At 41.8% G+C, this 26,649-nt stretch overlaps 1 protein-coding gene across 1 annotated transcript in view; it reads right to left on the bottom strand.

Annotated features, from left to right (window-relative positions):
* Positions 1 to 26,649, bottom strand: part of SLC24A2 (solute carrier family 24 member 2) — a 270,205-nt gene that overhangs the window by 62,909 nt on the left and 180,647 nt on the right. The window contains exon 4 of the mRNA XM_061132459.1: positions 1,098 to 1,148. Within this exon, the coding sequence (XP_060988442.1) occupies positions 1,098 to 1,148 (51 nt within the window). The remainder of the gene's footprint in view (positions 1 to 1,097; positions 1,149 to 26,649) is intronic.

The raw sequence follows: 26,649 nt of genomic DNA, 5'->3' as shown, positions 1-26,649 counted from the left end.
GGAAGGGCCTTCCTCTTACCGAGGGCTGTCTGATGTTCTGCCTCCTGCATGCAAAGCAGCTAGGAGATCTTTGGCAAACTAAGGCAACTCAGAAATACTAGAAGCTGAAAACAAGATATGCAACACTTTGGGGAGTTTCTCTCATGTTGAAGGACAAAATGAACTGATTCCCCTTCCTAGGGTACCTTTGGCTTTCTTGTCAGTATCAGTGAAAAAAGCACGTGAAAACTCCAAATGTTTTCTTGACTTACAAATATTATTTATTGGTCAAAAAGTGGGGGTATGTGTGGGATTAGGACAAGAGGACAACTCCTTTTACCAGAATGCAAAATTTTCAAGTTGCTGTTGCATGGTGTACTTTTTTCAGAAAAGTCATTCTGACTGGGAGAAGACTGTGCTCTGGGACAGTGTCTGGAATTGTAGATACACTGAAAAATAAATCTCTGCTAGACTTCATTTACTCAGGGGAAATGCTCAAAATGATATGTCCAATCTCACACGGTGTGAACTCCAATATATACAGCTCCACTGGCTGGAACGATGACCCTGGCCTCTCTCAGATGAGTTAGCGTGGGCTGTGGGAGAAAAGGACAGGAGCCTACAGTCCTCTGCATCAGAAACAGGTCTCCATTTTGAAACTAGGGATTCCTTTAGATTGATCATTCCTTTGCAAAAATCAGAATATCACCAGAAGATATGTATTTCCCCCCACCCCAAAATTAGGGGCATATTAAAAGGAAGTGTTGGTCCGATGTATTTTTCTATGTTGTAAGCATGTGGAGGAACTAACGGTGACCCAGTGGGTGTGGGCTTGTGTTTACATTGCTGACACCATTTCACTGAGTGCATTACATGACTGAGATGGTTTGGATCATTTGAATGGAATAACATGATCACCCATGGTATTGCATGTCTCCAATTCCAAATCAACACAATGGCAGAAACTAGACGAAAATGCAGAAAGAATAATAAATCACACAATGTCACTGAAGTCATGCAAAGAGGGGGAAAATAAAGACTAAAAAAATGGGCAAGCCACAGACACCATAAATTAAAAAAAAAAAAGCCAATGCATACAATTCTAAAATCATTCTTACCTTCTTCAGTCATTGTGTCATAATATTTTAGTTTTCCATATGATCCAAGTTCTACAACATCACAGTAAAAGACACAAAGATAAGGAACGAGCTGTAATGCAAGAACTTTGTTTTTTACACATTCTTAATTAATCAGATTCAGAGTTATACTGTCAAATTCCGCAATCGTAACTATATAGAGATGTGCAAACATGGGCCATGTGGCAGACGGCTTTCACGGCCCATTTTCAGAAATCACTTAAAATATATTATTCCACTGGGGGTAGGACGTGCCCTGCATTACAGAACAGGACACAGTTATTTTAACATCTGATGAAACAGAACACTGGGCGAAGATACCTTCACGGCAGGTCCAGCCTTGCCCTGTCATTTTTAGAGATGATACGCCAAGAGGAAGGGCTGGACCAGAGACCCTTTCGAGGTTTGTAGAGACCCACTAGGGTGTGTAGATGCCGGCATTCCTTGCCAGGAAACAGCAGTCCCAGGAGTTCATTTCACAGCTTTTCTCCAACAGAACTACTTCCTAGAGGTTAATAAGGAAGGAAGGCTACCTGGGAAAAACCCCAAATGAAAAACCATGTTCTAAACTTCCCTTTCATTTCTAATCTCATATTTCAGGCAAAAAGCACTGCACTGAATACCATGGGTGCAGCATGCTTGGAAGGGCTGGGAAAGATGCAAAAGACTTCGGGAGGAGTGGGAGGCATGCTCCCAGGGAAGAGCAGGTGGCCTAGACCAGCCACAACGCCATGCTCAGGGCATCGCCTGCTGCTGCGTAGCCTGCAGGGGCCAGGAGACAACCGCCTGGATGTAGCTCAGGAAAGGACTCGGCTGTGATGGAAACCACTGGCGGAAAGCAAGCTTGTCTGAGTCAGCTGGTAGGAGCAGCATCTTGGGTAGGGGGATGGAAGAGGTGGGGACACACCGTTTCTGTTTTCTTACTTCAGTTCTAAAATAGAAACTTTCATTCCTGTTCATCTGAAAATTCCAGATTGTTTGCAGCAATATTGCGAGCAGGTTAAAAATATTTTCCTGGTCATCACAACACTCTCCCAATAAACTAAGACTCGAGAGATACTCCTGTGATTCTGTGGAATGCTTCCATGGCTCATTAACTTGGTGGGCTGCTAAAAACTCACACATGAATGAACTAATAACTGATGGGTTTTATGTACAAGATAAGGCTCTAGTTTAAAACACAATAATAAATATTCTTCTCTGTATAGTATATATTATACACATTCTTTTTCCATGTGCCTAAAATTTTACCTAAAGCTATTTACCTAAAGCTTTACCTAAAGCTATTTTAACACACTGATACAAAATTATGCCTTGGGGAGTAAAATCACCTCATTTTTATGTTTCTGCAAAAGCCTGCCTTTTCTGGATTTTGTTAGACCCATGACAAAGGATGCAAGTGCTTCAATAAGAAATTGAATTGTGCGTCAAAACAAGAAGGCTTTTTAAAAAAAACTGACTTGTAGGGACTGCCTTCAGTAAAAAACATTTTTTCTGCCATTTTAAGAATAGTAGTCTATTATATATGTGACACTGCCAAAGTCTGGGATTTTAAGGTGATCTAAATTCCTTCATAAATATTAAACACATGTTCAGGGTGGCTTTACACATAATCTACACCTTGTGCATGTGTGGTGTGATGTGTATGTATAATCCTGCAGTAAGCTGATGAATTATACCAGCCAACTAATTTTTTTGTAACCTCCACTCTTTCCCTGAGGTAAAGCAGGCGAATAAGCAGCTGGCATTCTCTTTATTTGCCAAGGAGACAATGTGGGCAGTTCATGAATGCAAAGTTGGGTCGAAACCATATTTCTGCACTTTGGAGATACACTACTGCATTTTTGTCTTTTGAGATGCTACCTCTCTGTACACACACACACCAGTCTTCATGTATCAGCCCCAAACTTTCAAACATCTGCTAGTGACAGATGTGATTAAGTTTTTACCTCCTGTCTCATGGAGCCAGGTATAAACACATACAATCATACTCTTTGATTAATTTATTAAATTAATACCAACATGGTCAAAATTTGATCCAGAGGTGGCTGACAAAACTCACACATTCTTGATGCTGTGGCAATTCCTAGATCGTTCCTTAGCTACTTCCTTCGATGAGGACTAGGGCAGGGGGATAAGAACTGGATAGGATATACCAAAAAGGAGGCTAAAGCTGGTGAAAGAGAAGGAATAAGAGCAGTGAAAGGCTGAATGACAACAGGTGATGGAGTGATTTGAAGCGCAGTGAAGAAGGTGGGCAAGGAAACAGTATTTGCCCAAGTGAAGAGAACCATGTTTGATGCTTACTTAAAAAAAGGTACACGAGAATGTGAAGGAAACCAGTCTGTTGGAACAGAGTTTTTATAGTTGACCTCAATGGGATAGTGAGACAGTGAACTTGGCACCTCAGTGCTTTCAAATGGTCAGGGTGGTCTCTTGGGGCTGGTGGGACAGTATCTCCAAGAGCTGGCATCTCCCTTCCTTGAACCAGGGGATCAGAAGGTGCTGGAAGAGGGGTGTGCCATGCGACCAGGACAGACACAATGCGCATCCATAAGTCAGAGCACATTTGCACCTAGCTAGCCTCCCACAGCCCACGGACACCTCATGGGAAGCAGCCTGAGAGGCATGAATGAAAACTCACCTGCAAGGGGCAATGGGCTCCCGTCAGCACACTCCCCAAGGAGAGCAGCCGTGGCAACTTCAGCACCACTGGATTAGGATTCAAACTGGTCCCAATCCAAGCTGAATTTCTTGGGATAGGAGGGAGGAGGGAGGGGGTTCAAGAGGGTGCTGTTTAATACCATTGAATAACTTCCATTATGTCAACTGAGCAAGAGGAAAAGGGATGAATCAGTAGTGAAGATCATCCTGGTTACCACCTGGTGCCTCTTCTCTGTAACATTTTTCTAAGAAAAGCCTAAGAAAAAGTCCAGAACCCAGTGGCTGGTGTTTGAGATGAGCCTATGAGCTGATCAGCTGCCTAACATGTCATGATCGCTCATGCCATTTGGGCAGCTGGATCCATGGGCGTCCAAGCTCCTGGGTCTCTAGGAGAGCCTGAATCTATTGTCATTCCTCTGCCCACTTCCTCTCAGGCCTTCCAGCAAGGTCATTACCAGGCTTTAAGGTACCTCTGAATTCTTGTCCATACATCTTGGTTGATAAGTCAAGGAAAAGATCTTCAGTCTCCAAGGATCTGTGACTAAGAATGAGTGCTTTTTGGCCCCTATTTCTTCCTTTCTTAAAAAGGGCATGGACACAGATTTCGCCTTCCAACATTGACCTTCTCAGCTTCACTTTTGGAACCTCTGGCATTCTGAACCCTTTTCTCAGCAAATTTCCCCAGACAGGAGCAGCACCTTTCCAGGCCTCAAAATTCTGACATATAAAACAGAAAGTCAACGGAAAAATCTATGCTGAATTCATTTTGTTAGAATAAAGAGGAGAGGTAGAGAAATCAGTGAAAGCAACATTCATTAAGTGTGGTTGATGGAAAAAATAACTTGTGTGTTTTCTTAAATCAAAGAGCTGCTTTACTTTTGACACTGAGTTTGTAGATCTAAAATTTAGATTTTAGATTTTCTCAACACAGAGATTAGTTTCTTGGTAAAGTTGTCTAATACCTATTAAGAAAGTATGCAGATATCAGATTACATCACATCCAGGAAAGGATTATTTTCAGTAGCTAAAAGAAGTTAAGAACACAGGCTTTGAAGCCAGGGTATAGGTTTGAACCCAAGGTCTGCCACTTTTTAGCTGTGTGACTTTAAGCAAATTGCTTTGCCTTTCTGAGCCTTGGTGTCCTCAACTATAAAAGGGCATGCTTGTATTAATATCTATCTCACAAAGCTGTGGTGAAGAGTAGGTGAGATAATAATACCCACTAAGCAATCAATAATGAGCAGCTTCATTATTGCAAGCATCACCAAGAAGAGTGAAAGAGAATATATGGCATGTGGAGCAGAACACATAAGAAAACTTGCTATTTTACACAGGTTTGTTGGAACTAATTCAACAGTATTTACAGAAGTTTAAAATAGCTATTTGGTGTCCAACAATAAAAGATAGTCTACCATTTGGGCTAGAAGTTAAAAGAAATTTCTTCATCAGTCCTGCCCTTCTACTCTCAGATCTGCGAAGAAGGTCAAAACATGGACCATAACCATGGGAACAGGATGTGAAAAGCAGACCCTTCATTCATCTGATCACCAATGTTCCAGCTTGGGACTATGCACCCTCCCCTGTAATATTTGCAAAGTCTGTCTCTCCAGTTAGGATGCCCATATCTTGGAGACTGAGACTGTATTCCTCTTTGGATCCCTCCCATGTGCCATGTGCTCCTCATATTTCTTAACAAAGCATATAAATGCACGGCTCCCAAATAACAGTGCTTTGGTTTGTTGAACTTCCCTGAACTTGCTGAAGTCAGGACAGCAGGCACTGATACTTATGGCTTCTGGACTGCTGATCCCATAATATCGCTATCAAGGTTAAGAGGGGTAGGGGAGGGGTAGTTTGGGATTAGCAGATGCAAGCTATTATACATAGAATGGATAAACAACAAGGTCCTATGTGTATAGCACAGGGAACTATATTCAATATCCTGTGATAAACCATAGTGGAAAAGAATATGAAAAATAATTTATGTATGTGTAACAGAATTATTTTACTGTACAGTAGAAATTAACACAACATTGTAAATCAACTTTACCTCAATAAAATAAACTAAAAAAATAGAAGGCTTCTGAGTGAGACAGTTAAGATAGCTAATTCAAAGCTTGGTTTTATGACTTATGAGCTGGTGATCTTCTTTGCACCTTAGTCTCTTCTTCAGTAAAATAGGGACAAGAACAATAAATACCTATTCTCAGGAGGGTTTTTGGAGGTTCAGATAAGAACATATCTAAAGCACTTTGTGTCACGTGGCACAGGTATCCTTAATAATTGGTACCTCTCTTTTTAAAATTTTTTTTGCATTTATTGAGTGTTTATTAGTACTCAAGCAGTTCCACATGCTCTATTTTAATTAAACCTCACAGTATGATACTCTAGGTTAGATCTTACTGTCACAACTGAGGCATCATTAGGTTATTAATTTAATCAAGTTCCATGATATATCATGTACTCAAACTCAACTTTTCTGAAGCAAAGCTTATGACTGCTAGATACTAATTCTCAATTACAAAAGAAAGTTAGTTTGGTATCGTTTCAGTGAACAAGATGCCAGAGATTCTGAAAAACTAGTACAAAAATTGCAAACTATATAAGTTTAGGGCCTTTAAGTGTAGGAGTAGATAATTTTATGTACTTCAGTAATTTTAAAGATTTTATATTTAAAATAATGCAATAATATTCATCATCATGTCCTTAAGCATTAAAAATAATTTCCATTAGGAAATTCTTTCCATAAAGGCATAGAATACTGCAATCAATTTTAGAAAAAATGCCTATGTTAAAGGGAATGTTAAATTTGGTGTTTAAAGGAAAATGTTTCAGACACTTGATAGTTAATCCATTACATGATTTTTAAAAAAAGAAATTTATTTTAATTGGAGGCTAATTACTTTGCAATACTGTAGTGGTTTTTGCCACACATTGACATGAATCAGCCATGGGTGTACATGTGGTCCCCATCCTGAACCCCCTCCCACCTCCCTCCCCATCCCACCCCTCAGGGTCATCCCAGTGCACCAGCCCTGAACACTTGTCTCATGCATCAAACCTGGACTGGCGATCTGTTTCACATATGATAATATACATGTTGTCAACAAAGGTCCGTCTAGTCAAGGCTATGGTTTTTCCAGTGGTCATGTATGGATGTGAGAGTTGGACTATAAAGAAAGCTGAGCACCGAAGAATTGATGCTTTTGAACTGTTGTGTTGGAGAAGACTCTTGAGAGTCCCTTGGACCGCAAGGAGATCCAACCAGTCCATCCTAAAGGAGAGCAGTCCTGGGTGTTCACTGGAAGGACTGATGCTGAAGCTGAAACTCCAATACTTTGGCCACCTGATGCGAAGAGCTGACTCACATGAAAAGACCCTGATGCTGGGTAAGATTGAGGGCAGTAGGAGAAGGGGACGATGGAGGATGAGATGGTTGGATAGCGTCACCAACTCAATGGACATGAGTTTGGGTAAACTCCAGGAGTTGGTGATGGACAGAGAGGCCTGGTGTGTTGCAGTTCATGGGGTTGCAAAGAGTCGGACACAGCTGAGCGACTGAACTGAATTGAACAATGCTATTCTCTCAAATCATCCCACCCTCGCCTTCTCCCAGAGTCCAAAAGACCGTTCTGTACATCTGTGTGTCTCTTTTGCTGTCTCTCATGTAGAGTCATCGTTACCATCTTTCTAAATTCCATATATATGTGTTAATATACTGTATTGGTGTTTTTCTTTCTGACTTATTTCACTCTGTATAATAGGCTCCAGTTTCATCTACCTCATTAGAACTGATTCAAATGTATTCTTTTTAATGGCTGAGTAATATTCCATTGTGTATATGTACCACAGCTTTCTTATCCATTCATCTGTTGATGGACATCTCTCTTCCTTGTCTGCCAAAGTTCCAACAGGAACCTCTATTTCAGCCGGGCATGAGGTTGTTAAATCTTATCAGACTCTCATTACCTCTGTGAGTGGGCACCAATGTCAGTATCAATACCTGAAATGTGCAAGTCAAGAACCCACCGCCCTCCTTCCCCAGATGCCTTCCCTTAAACACAAGGAAGAATGTCAAAAGGAAAACTTTCAGTTTAATTAAAGGCTGCTTTGGCTAACTTCCAGAACCATGTTTGGCAGTATTAACATTTTAGTCTAAGGTGTTTTCTTTTTTTTTTTTTTAATTTGTGAATCTATTTTCATTATTGAAGTTTTGTGAATCAATAGTATGGGAGTTATGTATTTGTCATTTCCCATTTCCTGTCATTTCCACTCCCTATAAACATAACATTTATATTTGTAGATCCATACAATTTTTTAAAGTTTCTTACAGTGCTTGATTTAGGTTGACTTTGTTTCTCTTCTCTCCCTGTGTGAAAATTTTTTGTCAAAATCAATATGTATTCTGAGTTAAAAGATATTTCTAAGTCAGCCCAATTTAAAGATTTTTGATTGATTTTACCTAAAAAAGGGCTGTACGGTCCACCAAAATTAATTGCTTTCCATTAAAAGGCTTTCTTTTGTCATTACTCCTTTGTAACAATTGTTCATGTCAAGGCAAGTAATTTTTTTAAGTTAAAGAAAAAAAACCTTAAGAGATGGAGGTTAAATGAGGAAACAACCATATTCTCACTTCAGACTCAAGTCAGAATAAAAGGAATATTTTAACCTTCAAATTCAAATTCTCACTCAAAAAAAGCTTTCAGAGCACTGACTCACTGCAGAAGTTCTGCTTAGCAATCTGTGGGGGAATGATGTTTGTGTGTTAAACGTCCCTAAGAGCCTCCTAACTGAGTACACAGTTATCTGGGGACAGCTATACCCAACATGTGGTAACATATCTATGTCATACACAAGGTGTAAACAGAGGTGATTTTGTCCTATGGAGTTCTCATATTCAACTCTTTGTAAATCTATGCTAACGAGTGCTTCTTTTTCTTCTATGTGATTAAAATCTCTCACTTAGGCTTTTGGAAGCAAGGCAGTAAGTTTGCAAATGAAAATAAAAGGCTGAACTTGTGAGTAACCTTCCCTCAGCTACTGAATGTCAAGTAGGATTTATGTCCTTATATACACCACTGCCTCTTAGACATTTATCACCTGATTTTCACACCTTCTGAATCAGCCCCTTCATGAAAAACTCACTCTTCCTTTTCAAGCTTCCAGCAAACCCAGGCACACTTGTTTTTCTTTGTTCTTGTTTTGGTCTCCCTTACTCTCTACATGTATTCCCTTGTTGACGTCAAACTGCTGAAATCATTCTGAGGCCCCAGTCCCTTAGAAATACTGATACTACATTGGTGGCCAAATTAGGGATCAGAAAGATGCCCAGAAGCTGACCCAGTGCCTGGAGCACAGTAACATTCTGATAAAGCACCCATGAACCAAAGGGGCCAGGTGTGTAGGTAAGGACAGTGGGCCGAGGCCAACAATAGGGAGTGGTAGGGACTATTGAAAAGTGGCCAGTGAATGCCTACAAGGGGGTGACAGCCTCTTAGCTCCCATTCCATGAGGAAAGGCTGGGACAGTGTTGAGAGATCTGATTATTTAAGGGAAGCCAGATATCTGGACTTTTATGTGAAAATTCCTGACTTTTAAATGTTGGAGTGTGTGTGTGTGTATGTGTGTGTGTTAGTAGTTCAGTTGTGTCCAACTCTTTGCGAACCCATGGACTGTAGCCTGCCAGGCTCCTCTGTGCATGGAATTCTCCAGGCAAGAATACTGGAATGGGTTGCCATTCCCTTCTCCAGGGGATCTTCCTGACCGAAGAAGATCCTGGTATCTTCTTCCTGGTATCAAACCTATGTCTGCCACATTGCAGGCAGTTTCTTTACCATCTGAGCCACGAGGGAAGCACCTTAAGTGTTGGTAACCAATTCCAAATTTAAAAAAAAGCAAACCACTCTCAGCTCGGTTTAAAATCAGGATGGTGAGTCCAATTGTCTTATAAACTATTAGTGAATGAATGAATGAATGAACAAGTGAGACCAGCGAGGCTTTTGGAACTGGGAGGGGTCGTTGCTCGGCTACCCTTCTGCAAAAGTCAAAGGCTTTGGTTCCCTTCCTCATCTCCCTTGAGGCTTACCTATCTCCCTTGGTGTAGGTATCACAGTGTGCTTATCTCTGACTTGGGAGCAGACTACAAGTCTCATGACTTCAGGCTTCTCTGGGACACCAAGGCTAAGTCCACATCAGGCCAATGGAAATGCTAGTATGCCATGACTAACACACTCTTTTAGTTTTTGCACATTCTTGCCATCTAGCTATGCTACCATATGAGTCAAAAGAGTAATTAAAAAAAATCTTATTTTGGAGAGGAATGAACACTGTCTGTTAGGTGTAACTGTTCCCAATTATTTTTCAGGGAAATATCTGGATTGTGAAAAACACAGTGAAAGATTCTGAAAGGTAGGTGAGGATCACAGAGGGAGGTGCCATATAATTATATGGGAATTATCATCCTTGAACAGTGAACAATAATGTGTGGTCATTACTGTGGATCATCCAGATGGTTCATAATGAAACACCCAAGAGAGTCCCCAGACACTCCAACTTCTTACAAATTTGTCACCTAATTTGCACTCTTGCTCCTCTGCGGTGTTGCTTAGCAATATCAATGGTTACTGATTCCTGTCCTGTGAGGAGCTGACTCAGGCCATATTTCACTGTAATTTACATGCTCTGGATGATCAAACAAGAAAAATGGGACCAGGAAGAGCTGTTCTGCTGCTTCCCTTCTGAGATAGGTTGGGGAGGGGAAGAAAACAGGAGAGAACAAGCAGGTTTCTGGAAAGGATTTTTAAAGAAAAACAATGAGCCACCCAGGCAAGAGAATTAACCCCAAACAGTATGGTTAAAAAAAAAGATTTCCTGGACATTTATGTGTCCTTTTAATTGTGTAATTAAAAGTCTCAACAATCATAAGGTAACTTTAAACACTGATACTTTGTCATAATGTTCTTCCCTTTTCCCAAAGGGATGGATAAAAGCATGCAATGATACAGCATGACAGTCCCATCATTTGTACTGTCGACCCCAAGACTTTGACTTGACAACTAGCTCTGCCACTCACCAGCCACGAGAGCTTGGGCAAGTTAGCTAACCTCTTTGACACGCAGCTCTCACACTCACATATGATGGGAACAATAATAGCTGCCTTGTAGTGTTGCGGTAAATATTACAGATACCTAACACATAACTGGCAAATAATATTAATTATGTATGTGATAGGTATTAATTATTAGGCACTTTAAAGCATTTATTAGTTTCCCTTCAACTAAATCAGGCAACTCCCATCATAGCATCCTTCTGATTGTCACAAAACCAGAGTGAAGCTGGTATCAGGAGCCCTTATCACCACGGAGATGAACAAGGAGATCTTATGGCACTCCGCATGATTTCTGGAGTCAAGAGGTGTGGGTTCTAATCCAGAGTTTACTTCTTATTAGCTGTGTGACCTTGGTAGCATGATACTTAGCCTTGAAAGCCTTAGTTTCCTCATCTGAAAAATGGGGCTAATTCTAGTACTCCCTTACTGCATTGCTCTAAGGGGTTTTATGTGATGCTGGGAACACTGGAAATTCTCAGTATGTAGGAGTTACCATTCTATGACTGGGTCAAAGCCCAGTAGTGATGTGGATTCAGGCTCACTTATTATAGTCACAATAAGTGGGCACCCAGGATTAGAGCCTTGTTCTAACATTCTCTGCACAAATTTATACTGGAGAAGAAAAAGGTAAAAGGAGAAGAATGACAAAAATAATAACTAGTTATGTCATGCCAAAGGCAGTCTATAAATGTCATATTCTTTTGTAATGACATCAGATACATGGAGACTGTTGACACTATTTAAAGAATGTACAACGCAGGGAAAGAGATAATATAAGTTTTGATTTTCAAAAGGAAAGCGCAAAAGGGATTCCAGCTGTTTGTCAAAGTAGTATTATTCAGTGGTTAAGAAAGTGAATTCTGGGGTCCAACAAACCTGGATTTGAACCTGGCTCTATCTATTATTTCCCTTATGCCCTGGGGCAAATTATTTACTTCTGTAACTTTCAGTATCTTTATTAGTAAAATGGTTATAATAGAAGAGGTTATAATATAGTTAAATTTGTAGTATAACAGACTCATAGGATGATGCTGAAAATTGAACGAGTTAATTTATATAAAATGCTTAGCACAGTGCCTGGCACATAGTAAGTAATCAGGGTTAGTCACTCCATTTTTCATTTTTATTGCCTCCATGGGCATCAATCCAGAATTCTGGCTGAATATTGAATATTTTTTCACTTCTCTTACTTTTCAGCTGGCGTTTCCAGGGAGAAAATGACATTGTCAAAGACAGTGAAAGAATATGGTTTGAAAGCAAAGAATATACAATATTAGATACCATCTATGCAACATTTGGAATTTATTTCTTATTTAAAAAAAATCTGTTTGAGCCCTTCTAATAGCAAGTTTCTAAAACATGTTCTCGGTAAGTTCTTTGTATAGGTAGGGGGTTAAGAAGCTAACATGTTCACTAATGACATCTACATCTTTGCATTTTTGCATCTCTGTAAATGAAATGATTATGTTTACAAAATCAGGCAAAAGGTACTTTCTTCTTAAATCTTATCAAATTTGGGGTGGGGGGGATACACACACATTTATTGCTCAGTCTTGAAAGTGGCAAGAGGTTCCATTCTCTTCCCCTATCCTTTTTTTAAAAGGATTTTTTTGAGTTGACACATACAGATAAGTCCAGTGTTCTCTTTCACAGAAATATGAGCTTGGTTATATTACATATGACTAAGATCGTGATTGCAGCCATGAAATTAAAAGACGCTTACTCCTTGGAAGGAAAGTTATGACCAACCTAGATAGCATATTAAAAAGCAGAGACATTACTTTGCCAACAAAGGTCCATCTAGTCAAGGCTATGGTTTTTCCAGTGGTCATGTATGGATGTGAGAGTTGGACTGTGAAGAAAGCTGAGCACTGAAGAATTGATGCTTTTGAACTGTTGTGTTGGAGAAGACTCTTGAGAGTCCCTTGGACTGCAAGGAGATCCAACCAGTCCATCCTAAAGGAGATCAGTCCTGGGTGTTCATTGGAAGGACTGATGCTGAAGCTGAAACTCCAATACTTTGGCCACCTGATGCGAAGAGCTGACTCATTGGAAAAGACCCTGATGCTGGGAGGGATTGGGGGCAGGAGGAGAAGGGGACGACAGAGGATGAGATGGCTGGATGGCATCACTGACTCAATGGATATGAGTTTGAGTAGACTCCGGGAGTTGGTGATGGACAGGGAGGCCTGGCGTGCTGCGATTCATGGGGTCGCAAAGAGTCAGACATGACTGAACGACTGAACTGAACTGAACTGAAATTAAGATCCAAAGGGTGGGGCTTTAAGTGATGCTGATGCTTCTATAGCCACACCCACAACCCAACCAGTCAGGAAAGTGAAAGTTGCTCAGTTGTGTCCGACCCTTTGTGACCCCATGGACTATACAGTCCATGGCATTTTCCAGGCCAGAATACTGGAATGGGTAGCCTTTCCCTTCTCCAGGGGATCTTCCCAACCCAGGGACCAAACCCAGGTCTCCCTCATTGCAGGTGGATTCTCTACCTACTGAGCCACAAGGGAAGCCCAATAATATTGTCGTGAAAGCCCTATCAATCCCACCCTGAACAGCCTCAATTCTGTCTTTTCTGCTCCATTCCTACTGTCCCTGCCTTAGTTGAAAGCCTTGCTGAGGTTGCTGCAGTAGTCCTATTTGAACTCTCGTTTCTTACCAGCTACTCTTTCTCTTTCTTACCATTTACTGTCTAGTCCTGGCACCTCTCACCTATCTTTCACATTGTTACCAGCGTAAGGCTTTCAAAACACAAACTGAACATATCTCTCTAAATCCCACACATCCTGTCTTTTTGTGTTGGAATTTTATGAGATCTTCTGATCTAGTGAATCACCTGGAGGTTCCCTCCTGCAGGCAGTATTCCTGAATGCTCCCCCATCCCTAGTGTAAGTCACTCCCTCCAGTGTGTCTGTTTCAAGTATACCCTTCTGTGTGTGCTCATCAAAGGCACCTTAACCTACTTGTTTTCTGGTCTTTAGGGCAAGGAATCAACATACTCATTTCGTTAATTGAGCACCCAGCAGAGTTCCTGGCACTCTGTAGGTGTTCAGATGCTGTTGAATTGAATTAAATCTCTATTTAATAGTGCTCTGTTAATCCTCCTTAGCCTGGTTGCCTTTGGTATGGATGCCTGTGACTCCTTCCATTTTAGTGTTTTAACTCCACAGTTTCAACTATTCTGTCTTCAATATCTCTGCAGGAAGGAAGTCTGCGAAGGGAAAATGCATGTAGCCTCAACTGTTGGAATCCTCTTCATTGCTTCAGGATAACTTTTGCTCACCTAAAAGCCAGACTGCTGATAAGACCAGTTTCAGGGGGATTTACAACATACAAAAGTGCCATCATGAGAGTACTCAGCATATAGAAGACAAAATGGCGGCAATAGCTTGGAAATGGAGATGAAAAAGAAAAAAAAAAACAAAACAATCTGACTGGTGTGTGGAATGGATGCTGCATGCTGGCTAGAGAACAATTTGGATGTTCTCCTGGATCTCATCCTGCAGCCTGGCTGGATTCGGAAGAGTCTGCCAGGCAGAGAGAATCAGTGCTAAATTATGTCCAGCCGTCGGGTCAGCACAGCTGAGTTTCTACCCTCTGATGCACTGAATATCAAAAAATATCAGAAAAGTGTCCTAGAAGAGGGGAGGAAAAGCAATAAAATGGGCAAACAAACATCAGCTATTCAAGAGGGACAAAAGGGCAAGAGATGAGAGAAGAATGAGAAGGCAAGAAGATTTGGAAACAGAATGAAATGGAGGGAAAAAGACTGGAAGACAAAGGAAATTAATCCCACTGAAGGGGAAGTAATTCAAACTACTCTTATAATTTTGTAGTCTACACTTCAGTTCTGTTCAGAATGTCACTTTATTGAATACTTGGCTCCATACCACAATAGAAACCATCACCCCACATTACGAAAAATTACAGGATCAAAGTACAAAGAATGTTTATGCAATCCACTAAATTTCATTGATGTAGAAATCCATTTACCATTATTCCTACTTAAATACCATAAAAAGTGGGAAGATACAAGTGAACTTAAAATCCAGGATGCAAAGACAACATAGAAAATTAAGACATGTTTCACAAGTAGTCCATTATGCACCTTACATTAAATGGCAAATGCCTGTTGTGAAGCAGAGATCTGATGATGTAGGAGAAGGCAGGGACTTGCAGAAGGTTATGAGTCCTAATTACATAAACAGTGGCCTAAGGATGTTTCACCAGGATTAAAAAATTAGTACAATAATTGCTTTTCCAGATTTTTTTAATCAATATGTTGGAAAGAGGAATTTTTTTTTTTAAGTCTGCCAAAAAGCTGTAGACCACAGAGGAAGCTGGGAGTTATTGAAAGGAAATGAGTCAAGTACCATGTCACGTTGATTTACTCCTCATTGTACAAAGAACAGAAGAACTTGTAAATATAGAATGTATAGTTATTCAGCTTCAGGATAACTTTTGCTCAACTAAAAGCCAGATTGTCAATAAGACCAGTTTCCATCTTATAGACAGGTAAGGCAGGATCTAAAAACTGGTACATGATGAAGAGACTTCTTTTTAAGCAAAAAAGGAGATGAAATAATTCAATGACTTACTACTGAACCTTTGAAGACTGCCTGAAAAATGCCAAGTGCAAGAAAGAAAAAAGAACTGAAAGCATTTTGGCAACTACAGATGTACCAGGCACTATTCTATGTGCTCTGTAAACAGTACTCCGTTGGATATACTCAATAGCCTTAAGAGATAGATGCTCTTATCTTTCCTATTTATAGGAAGCTGAGTTATAGAGATGTTAAATAACTCACCCAAGGTCAGACAACTAGTAAGTGGCAGAGCTGGGGTTCAAACCAAGGTGGCTGACTCCACAATGTGTCTGCTGAATGACTATACTCTATTCCCTCTCCCAAGAGCCTAGTGGGAAGATGCCTCCATGAACACACTCAGCAGGGGAGACAGCCTGTCTAAATGGGCATATTGCAAGATGCTACCTTGAAGCGCCAAGGATCAGCTCCTCACATTCTAATTCTCCCTAGCACAAAGAAGATGGGGAACAGTCCTGAGGTCAAGAAAAGAATTTGTAACCTTTTCTAGATGGCTCAGTGGTAAAGAATCTGCCTGCTAATGCAGGAGATGCAGGTTTGATTCCTGTGTCAGGAAGATCCCCTGGAGGAGGAAATGGCAACCCACTCCAGTATTCTTGCCCGGAAAATCCCATGGACAGAGGAGCCTGACGGGCTACAGTCAAGGGGGGTCACAAAAGAGTCACAACTTAGTGACTGAACCACAACAACTAGATAGGAAACTCCGTGTGACCTATTGTCCCATGAATGGGAACAGGATGCATGGAAAGGAAAATAAACAATTGGGTAAAGTTTTTTTCAGAAATGCCAGAGGAGACTTTTTATCATGAAGAGTTTTCTGGAATTAGATGGACTCACCATGATTTTTTTTTTTTTTTAATTATTATTTTTTATTATTATTATTTTTTGGTCATACATTGATATGAATGTGAGGGTGGGATATTTCACCATGATTTTTAATTCCTGCCAGTGATGGTGGTTCTGGCCTGAAGTCCTTAGAGTTGAAGCAAAGCTACCTTTGCTATTGGCCATGTGGGATTAAGTGCTGCCAGTCTGGGAAGTCAAAGAGGGAAATTACCAGCACACAAGTAGCTACAGAGGCCGTAGCAGCTGCATTGCTAAAACTCAGATACAACAAGGACATTTATGCTGGTTTTCAGGAAGTTAGCTAGACTCGGGCAAGCACTGGCTTCTGTTCGCCTAGAGACTTACCTAAAGTGCGGGCTTGTAAAAGGAAATGTTCTCACATGGGGTGACCTCTCACATCAGCTTGCAATAGCAATGTGTTTTATGAATGAATGAATACATGAATCCATACACACAAACAGGAAACAAATTTGTAGACCCTTAAGTTTATATAAACCACAACGCTGATCACTCTTTCTGTGAGTGTATGTGTGTGCTCTTGCACATGTGTGTATCATATAGCCTCACTGAGCTCCAAGACAATCTATAAAGGACAGTTTGACGTGGGTCACGAGATTCTTTTCAATGGCTGAGGTGAAGAGGCCGGATTTGGTGGCTCTGCTGTCATGAGATTAGGAGAGAAATGGACCCTGACAGCAGCTTGAGGATTTGTTTTTACAGTATAACACCTAGAGGTGAATGCATGGCATGGTGCAAATCCCAGACCAAGAGACACACTAGCAAGAAACCTGACTGCCGTCAGGGGGAACTGTCTCTGAACAGAATGCAAATCGTCCAACCTGCACTCCATGACGTGAGGCCCAGTTATTGATGGAACAAAGCAGAGAAGTCTTTAGTGTTTCATTTGAGAGAAAACCCCTTTGAATGATGTTTCTACATCAACACGCTTTTGGAACGGGCCATCACTGACAAAATTAAAGTCCTTTTCCACCTTCACTGATTGCCCCATCCTTTGGGGGCATCATTGCTGTGGCAGCTGCTTGGGAAACTCTGGGTCCCCCCTCTGAAGGAGTTCTAACTGCATCTCTAGAGCATGTGATAAGTTCAACAGCACAAAGATGAAACTATAACTGAATGGATGCCTCATTGCTTTTTCCTTTCTGTGTGCAGTGTTTACTTTCAAATGGCATCAAGTCAATAATTTGGTCACAGACTTTTGTGGACTTGACTTCAAGGCAAACCTGAGACGAGAGAGAGAGAGAGAGAAAGAGAGAGACTATTTCTACCCTCAAAAGCATTCATTTCAGGGAGACCATTCACTTTCTCTTCATGCCCCAAATGAAATGTATTTGTAATGTGTACAACACAAAGAGAGATTCAATTTCGACCATCTTTGATGTTCAAATCTGAGAGTAATGCTCTACTATTCCCCAAAGAGAGAAGCTATTTAACTTGTCCCCGCATTTGTGCTATGAGAGGCATTAATAGCCTGCCTTCCTCTATCCAGGCATTTAAATGACCGTCATCTTATTAAAAACAAAGCCAGCAGATTGCATTTTATTCTTTCCCAGTGAAGATTTTCACTCCTGTTGCCTGTCCACTCACCAGCTGAGGCAGCACACAAGCATCTTTCTCACTAATTTAAACTGATCCATGATTTGGGACTGAAAGAAAGGTTACAATACTGCCTTTCAGGGATAACGTCTCCACAGTTTGAATCAAATAGGCATGAAAATGACTTTCTTCTAGTATCAAATGACAATTTTTGAAAGTGCATATTGAAGCCATTTTTAAAAACAGAAACTGGGGAAATAAGTTCTGCTGCTGGGTGAGAAAAAAAGAAAACGCAGCAAGCAAGTAAAAGTTTAATTTTCGTGTCAGCTTCAAGTTAACACTAAACATCAATGTGGAAGCACTGAAGTGATTTTACAAAATAAGACAGATGTCTGGCTGTAGGTATGGGAGAGGGACACATGGCTAGAGATGAGAGTCCTGTGTGAGTGCAAAGTGTTCAAGCTCTGAAGGCAGACTTAGGAGCTGGGTGACCATGAGCAAGTAATGTCACCTCTCTAAACCTCAGTTTCCTCGGAGGTAAAATGCAATACTTCCCATAGACACTGATTGGAGAAAGACAGGAGGTGACTCTCAGGTGTGTTCCACTGAGTAATAAGCACTTTGAAAGCCCCGGTCTCTTGTTTTTTCTCTTCAACATCATCTTAGGCCTTTAGTTTCTGGCACTTCAATGACACACACATAGTTATGGTAGAGGCATACACAGACACACACACTCAGACATAGACACTCACACGCAGACACACACACATACACACAGACATGTAGACACAGATACATATATACACATATACACAGACGTCCAAACAGAGCCACACGGATACAGAGACACACAAACACACACACACACAGACACACCCAGACACATTGCAAGTGCCCTTGGACAGGAGAGCCCGCTGGAGCATTCAAGCAGGCAAATGGTCACACGCCCGCTCATCTCAAAGAAGCCCTGGCTCGGTTAGGCCAACCATGCATAGCTTGGGTTTCTCCAGCCACCTCCATTGCCCTCGATTCCTCACCACCTTCTCTGCCCGCCCATGCTCCTCACTGCCTTTGAGAACTGCTCTTGAAGGGCACTTTCTCTGAAGGCACCCTTTCCTGAGGGCCCTGCCCTCAGGTTTGCACCTAGGATGACGTTCCTGAAGACCTGGCAAGCACAGTTCACCTGCCCTGACAGCTTCCGCTTTTTTGCACACCAGCCGGGCCTCCCTGTTGGGTTTATCAATCTGCACTTGTCAGGATGTGATGTTGATTCCGTGAACGTGTGTGCTTTCACCACCTCGGGAATGAGGGCCTTGCTCCATCACAGGGCTGATTCTAGTGCTTCAGGAAGCCCCTCTCCCATCCCCCAGTGCTTCAGCCAGAGCTGGCGGACCCCACAGCGCAGGTGCCCACAGCTTCCTCCTGCTCCCCGAGGGCCACCTCTGGGGAGATCCTGGTTGCTTCTGGTCCAGCCTCCTCCCCTTCCTCCCAAATCCTTCAACCAGAGCACCCAAAAGCTGTTGCTCCGTGATACATCTTGATCTCTGCTGGGTGTATTTTCCCTATTTGTTCTTTGTTAAAAGTGCCTTTGCTCTTCCTGCTTACTCTATATAAATTTCAAAGTCAAGTTCTGAAGTTCCATAAACATATTTTTGGGATTTCAATTAGGATTGAGTTGCATTTAGAGTTCCATTTGGGAAGAACTGATATCTTTATAATATACCAACATTTATTTAGATCGTCTTCCATGTTCTTCAGAAATGACTACTGTTTTTGCACTAAAGCTAAACATTTTCTTTGGGTTAATCCCTGGCACTTTTTGGTTTTGTTGCATTTTGTTGAGTGGGTCTTTATTTATTTTATGTTTGACATTGATGGTTTATAGGAAAGCAATTGAGTTGGCACACTAATGAAAGTATCTGATGTGAGTAAACTCTTAATGGTTTTAACTATTAAAAATATTTATTCTTCCCTGTGGGAATCCCTTCTAGCAAAAGGTTATGCTGTTACTGAGAAACAAGTTTGAAAACTTATAATCTAGGGTACAGGGAAGATGGGGAAACAATAAATAGTGGCTACTCATTTGTGAGGCTTTATGATGAAGATGTCCTGGAATTCACGTCACCTTGCATTGCCTGAGTCAGACTGATAAAGCAGAGATGACATCAGGATGTCACAGGATCTTAGTGGGAGGAAAATGAGGGACCAAAACTGTCCCTTCGGAAAGGCAGGGGAAAGGCTCTCAGGACACCCTTCCAGCCCATTTAAACGAAAGCAACATAAATGTGTTGGCTAGAAAGTGACAGCAGAGACCCGCAGTGTGACATGAAGTGAATTTACCGTGGGGGAAGCTTGTCTGACTTTTAATAGCAAAGAAGGCAGGTATCGTACTATGAGTATGGTGTTATTTTCAGATATCTCATTACAGGATTCTGAAGATTTTTGTCATGAAAATGGTCTCAAGAGAAACACACATCAGGCCTGGGGACCTGCTGTTCTAAACTGTCTTGTGCCCTGAGGTTAAATAATCCTTCAATTCAATTACAAGCCACCTAGGCTAACACAGTATTATCCCTGCTCTTGTGTTTCTAAGGCATCAAGTACACTTATTTGTTAAACTTTGCTACTGATAATAAAATTGCTGTTATGATGAAAAAATTTGAAATTCCACAAGGAAGGAGACATGATTGCTTCTCACTACTGCAGAGACAACCATTAACTGAATAGGACTTTGTGGGTCACATCCAAAGAGTCTTTTGACAGAGCATGGATTAAGATAATCTACATGGCTAGTCATATGTTTTTCAGCAGAAACATTATATAAGCAAGCACTCATTCAATCCACTCAACAAACAGGGATTGGGATCCATGTAGACCAGGCCCTGGAGATAGAGGAGTGCCTGCCCTGTCCAAGGTGTAAGGGTAGAGACAGGAAACAAACAACAAATAAATATATTCATGGTGTTTATGGACAAATGTATTGCAGGGCAAGGAAGGTCCAGAACTCTGCTTTATTATCATGGTTTTGATTTTGCTGTTTTTCAAAGTCTGACTGAGTCAGATCTTTCTCATCAGGTGACATGTGTATGCTGACTTGAAGGAAGGGAAAGCAGGATGGAGAAAGACGAGAACATGTCATTTGGATGGAGGAAGACAGAACATGTGCAAAGGCCCTGGGGCAGGAGGATGCTGGGAGTTTGTGAGGAGCTGCTAGTCAATCAGAGGAGTGGAGCAAAGGGAATGACACACAAGAGGGAGGAGAGAAGGGGAGAGAAAGAGGAGGAGAGGACTGGAGCGGGGAAAAAGAGAGTGGGGAAGGAGGGAGGAAAGAAGAGAGGCAGGTCACAGGGGGCCTTAGGGCCACCACAAAAACTAGGCCTTTTCCTACTGGTGAGATGGTTTTGAACTGAGGTAGGGCATGATTTCACCTATGTCTTGGGGTAACCAGGCTCCTTAGATGGCAAGCGTTGGGACATGCTTTTGCTGGGGGAGGATTTAGGGCCACTGTATAAAATTTGGACTCAGAGGCCACCAGAAAATGTTTTAAAAGGGGGGAAGAAGGGGAACATTGTATCTCTTTGTTAATCAGGAACTTGAAAAGACAGGATGAAGGTTATTAAGGATGAGAAGGAGAAAGGGAACCCTTTGACTTTCACTGGGGTTGACCGTGGAGTTTCATGTTTGAGGGGGCAGACAGCCCACTTCTGGTTCCTTTGTAGGTCAGGGTGGTCACACAGCCCTGTTCCAGCCCATGTGATGTAAGTGGAAGTCTACTTCTGGGAACACTAAGGTTTTTCTGATTTTAAAAAAGACAACTGTGCTGTCTTCTCACCCAAAGCAGGTTGCCTATGGCTTTGTCCCCTCCACACTGTGTAGTTTGCCCAGAAAACGCCACTGAACCATGGACGGATGAACCACTCAGTGATGTGTGTCCCTGAAACAGGCTGGGTTAGACAAAAGGTGGTTCAAATTCTCTGGTATCTTCCCATACAGAGGTGGAGTCTCCTCCTCCGTGTCTTGAGTTTGGTCTGGCCTTCGGGATGGTGTGACTAGTGTGAGACTATAATAGAAGTGACACTCTGGGACTTCCCAGGCTAGGTCATGGGAAGCCCTGCTCCTATTGCCTGGGCCTCTTGGATGGTTTGCTCATGGAGCTCTCAGCCACTGTATGAGAAGACCAAGCAAGTGGAAAAGCCCTGTGACAACATGGGGAGTCAGGGGCCTAGCTGAATCCAGCCTCCCAGCTGTGCCTTCAAAGGTGGCAGACATAGCAGACATGTCAGCAAGGCCCTTTTGGAGCCTTTAACCTGCCCATCTCCTAGCTGAATAGCATCAACTGACCTTCAACTGATACCACATGGAACAGAAGAATCACCTTGCTGATCCCTGAATCACCCAAATTCCTGATCCATGAAATTATGAGCAGGAATGATATGGGGGTGGTTTTAAGTGACTAAGTCTTGGGTGCTTTGTTACGTATCAATAGATAAGAAACACAAACACTGCTGGATCTTGTGACTCAGGCTCAGAGGCTGAACCAACCACCAATTAAAGCTTTTAGCAAGGGCTCCATCACTGGATTGATACCTGAATGGCACAGATGAGAAATGTCTTTTCATAGGTCATCTGTCCCGGATGATGTTGGAAACTTCCCTTATGAAAAGGGACTGTCTGCCATGCTGTGCCAATGCACGTCTCAGCAAGGCAGATGCCAGGAACATCAACCAGTGCAACAGAGAAGCCACTGCAGTGTTCATGCCATCAACCTGGTGACGTAACCAGCACGCTCTATATTGTTAAGAGGTGACAGTTTGGCACAAGGATGTGTGAGTTCCAGTGATTAGATGCAAACAAAAAGAGAGATGACTATTTCTGAGAGCTTGGAATGTTCTTGGAATGGGAAATGATTGTGAATTTTTTTGGGGAAAAATACTGGAGCAATCTGCTTTCTTGGCAACGTGCTGTGGAGCAATTTGAAAGCACTGAAGTCCTTTCCATATTTTCTAATCACTCAAATCCAGAACTGATTATGGCTCTCTGCATTCTCCCAGATTCATGCCATTGGAGCACTCCACGTCTTTCAGGGAGAGCTTCACCTTGAACGGAGGTGCCTCGATTTAGATGGCACATCTTGCTACAGCAGGAACAAACACTTTAATTGCAGTACAGCCCTACAAGGACCAGGTGTTTTAGAAAATCATGGCACTGTTTATAATAGCCAGGACATGGAAGCAACCTAGATGCCCATCAGCAGATGAATGGATAAGGAAGCTGTGGTACATATACACCATGGACTATTACTCAGCCATTAAAAAGAATTCATTTGAACCAGTCCTAATGAGATGGATGAAGCTGGAGCCCATTATACAGAGTGAAGTAAGCCAGAAAGATAAAGAACATTACAGCATACTGACACATATATATGGAATTTAGAAAGGTGATAACGATAACCCTATATGCAGAACAGAAAAAGAGACACAGAAATACAGAACAGACTTTTGAACTCTGTGGGAGAATGTGAGGGTGGGATATTTCAAAAGAACAGCATGTATACTATCTATGGTGAAACAGATCACCAGCCCAGGTGGGATGCACGAGACAAGTGCTCGGGCCTGGTGCACTGGGAAGACCCAGAGGAATCGGGTGGAGAGGGAGGTGGGAGGGGGGATCGGGATTGGGAATACATGTAAATCCATGGCTGATTCATATCAATGTATGACAAAACCCACTGGAAAAAAAAATAAAATAAAATAATAATTAAAAAAAAAAGAAACAAAAAAAAAAAAAAAGAAAGAAAATCATGGATGGCCTGACTCCGAGACAACCCAGAGTCACCCTCTCTTATCTCACTGAAACAAAGCATAACCTTCCCACCAGATAGAAAGACAAAAACAAGCCCTATCAGAAACTGAACTCCCTCAGACAAAAACCACGGAAATTTAGGTTGTTGAGACCTATGGGCAAGGTCACACACACACACACACACACACACACACACACACACCCCACAGAGTTATATATACACATCATCTCGGGAATGAACCCCAAGAAATTGGTAGCAGTCATTGCCTCTGAAAGAACTGGGGGACTGGAGAAAACTGGGAGTTTGTTGGAGGAGGAAGACATATTTTTCATCATAGTCTCCCCCTTCCCCCCAAATTTTATGTATTTATTTTTGGCTGCGCTGGGTCTTTGTTGCTGTGTGGGCTTTTCTCTAGTTGTGGCAAGTGGGGGCTACTCTCTAGTTGCAGTGAGCAGGCTTCCCATTGTGGTGGCTTCTCTTATTGTGGAGCACGGGTTCCAGGGCACAGGCTCAATAGCTGTGGTGCACAGGCTTAACTGCTCCATGGCACGTGGGATCTTTCTGAACCAGGGATTGAACCTGTGTCTTCTGCATTAGCAGGTGAATTCTTTTCCACTGAGCCACCAGAAAGTCTCACCACAGCCTTTTGAATTTTTTAAATTAAAATATTCATATGCTGTATTATTTTTCAATGTAATGAAACAGTAATTCCAGACCTGTATGGTACTTACAATCTGCTAGGCAATGGGTTAAATGCTTAATGTATATTGAACTCCTTTAGTCCTTATAACAACCTTATGATGTAGACATTATTATATATCATCCTGATTTTTACAGATGAGGAAATTGAGGTACAGAGAGGTTAAGTAACTTATCCAAGGTCACACAGCTAGTAAATGCAGAACTAGGATTTGGAGCCAGAGAATCTGGCTCTGGAGTCTGTCCTCAATTCCTATATAACATGCCTTGCCAGAAATAAGGATACTCAGTCTCTTGTTCATAATTGAGTTGGGGCAGGTAAGATAGTTCATTTTTTCTCGCACCTGCTCTTCTGGGTAATGGTGGGGAAGATGGTAGCTCAAAATAACCAAGAAACAACCTTAAACCTATGGGGTTTTAGAAAGCTTTGAAACTGTGTGACTATCAGGGCATGACTATGGCCAGGTGGCTTAATCGTTCTAAGCCATAGCAGCTACTATGTACCAGGTAGCCTGTTAGACCCTGGGGACAACTGGTAAATAAACAGAATCCCTGTTTTCTAGAAATTTACTGTGTCCTGGGGGAGAGAGGTAGTAAACAAATAATCATACAGCTTGTAAAGTGGGCAACAAAGAAAAATTAAAGGATGCCCGGAGAGATGACAACTGGTGCCCTCATTTATACTGGATGGTCAGGAGGTGTCATTTACACAAAGTACTGAAGACTGGGCAAAAATAAAGCAGGGGAAAGTGGAAGAAACTGGGAGAAGGAAAAGTATTTTGGGTGGAGGGAACAGTCTAAGCAAAGACTCTGAGGCAGGAAAGACGTATCTATTTTAGGACAGAAGGCATCTGTCTAGCTAACACAAAGTTAAGTCAAAGTGAGTTTGGAGAATGAGACAGATGGTGTAGACCATGGCAAGTATGTCACCATTTTCCTATGAGCCATGGGAAGCTGCTGCAGGTTAGTAGGAGTGACACGATTTGATTTACTTTTTAAGAAGATTACTTGGGTTGCAAGGTGGAAAATATGCAAGGAAGGAGGCAATGGAGGGAGTGGAAGATCAGCTAGAAAGCTGTAAAGATGGTTGGAATGAAGAGCTTGCAGCGAGAGAAGGAGATACCCTTGAGATCTATTTTGGTGGTACCCTACTTTATGAAATTAAAATATTAATGTAGCTGTGAAGAGTTATTGGAAAGCATAGATTCACAGGTGTGAAAATGCTTTGCCAATTATAAAATTACCAGACTGAGGTAACTATTACTGGAGATGAAGGAATGAGATACAAGAGAGGCTCTAAGTTGCCCAAAGTCACACAGCTGCTTCGTGGCTGGCAGGAGGTTGCCCTGGGATCCCCTCACTCACTGAGATCATTTCTCTGGGGGTGACCCTGAGCAGTGGAGGGGAAAGAAGGCTAGTGACCAGGGCTAATTTCCTTGTCACATGGGCCTCTGGTAAAGAGAGTAATGATATTTAGGATGTTCCTGGCAAACGACTGCCCCTGAGTAAACAGAACCCAGGATAGATGAAGGAAGGCTCCCTGGAAAACATCACATCAGCTATGCAATTCTCTGGGCCACAGGGTGGAAATGTGTTATGACTGCAGTGCTCCACAGTGAGAGAGAGCCTGTGATCCTCACTTATTATTCTGGGTGAAGGTCCAGTGAGGGGAGACAGGACCTGGGGAGACTCTCTCGACATCCCAGGGTTTTCTTGATTTCATCTGGACTCTTGAAATGACTTAGCAAAGTTTTACATTGGTAAAGAGCTCTGATTTGTGTGATATGATTTATTAATCTCATCCCATGTGTTCATTCACTGGCAGAGACCTGTTTCCAGGTTATTCGCCCCTGTGTAACATCAGGCTTAATTGTAAGGTCCAGGGATGAAGGTAGAACAGAAGACTTGGCAATATTCGAGCCCTTTGCTAGTGGCCTAACTCCGATATTTATCTGATGCATCAGATACCTACTTCCTTGAAAAAAAATTTTTTTAAAGCATACTTATGCAATTAAAAAAGCACAATGTATCTGGCTTCCTTGTGAGTATAACTGGAAGAACACAATACTAGACTCTTGGTGATGGTTTATATGATGACTGTAGGAGGTGAACCAGGGTGGTTCTTCAACCTGATCCTAAGCAGTTATCTTAGAGAGTGCTCTTTAGGTGTTTAGAAGCTTACCCCCCTCATCTTCCAATTGCCAAAGACTAGGTACAACATTAGTGTTCTGCAGTGAACATCAT

Source organism: Dama dama, chromosome 29 (assembly GCF_033118175.1).
Source record: "Dama dama isolate Ldn47 chromosome 29, ASM3311817v1, whole genome shotgun sequence".
In the NCBI taxonomy this organism is placed as follows: domain Eukaryota; kingdom Metazoa; phylum Chordata; class Mammalia; order Artiodactyla; family Cervidae; genus Dama; species Dama dama.
The sequence above is the reverse complement of the archived record's forward strand: the minus strand, read 5'-3'. Positions and strand labels throughout refer to the sequence as shown.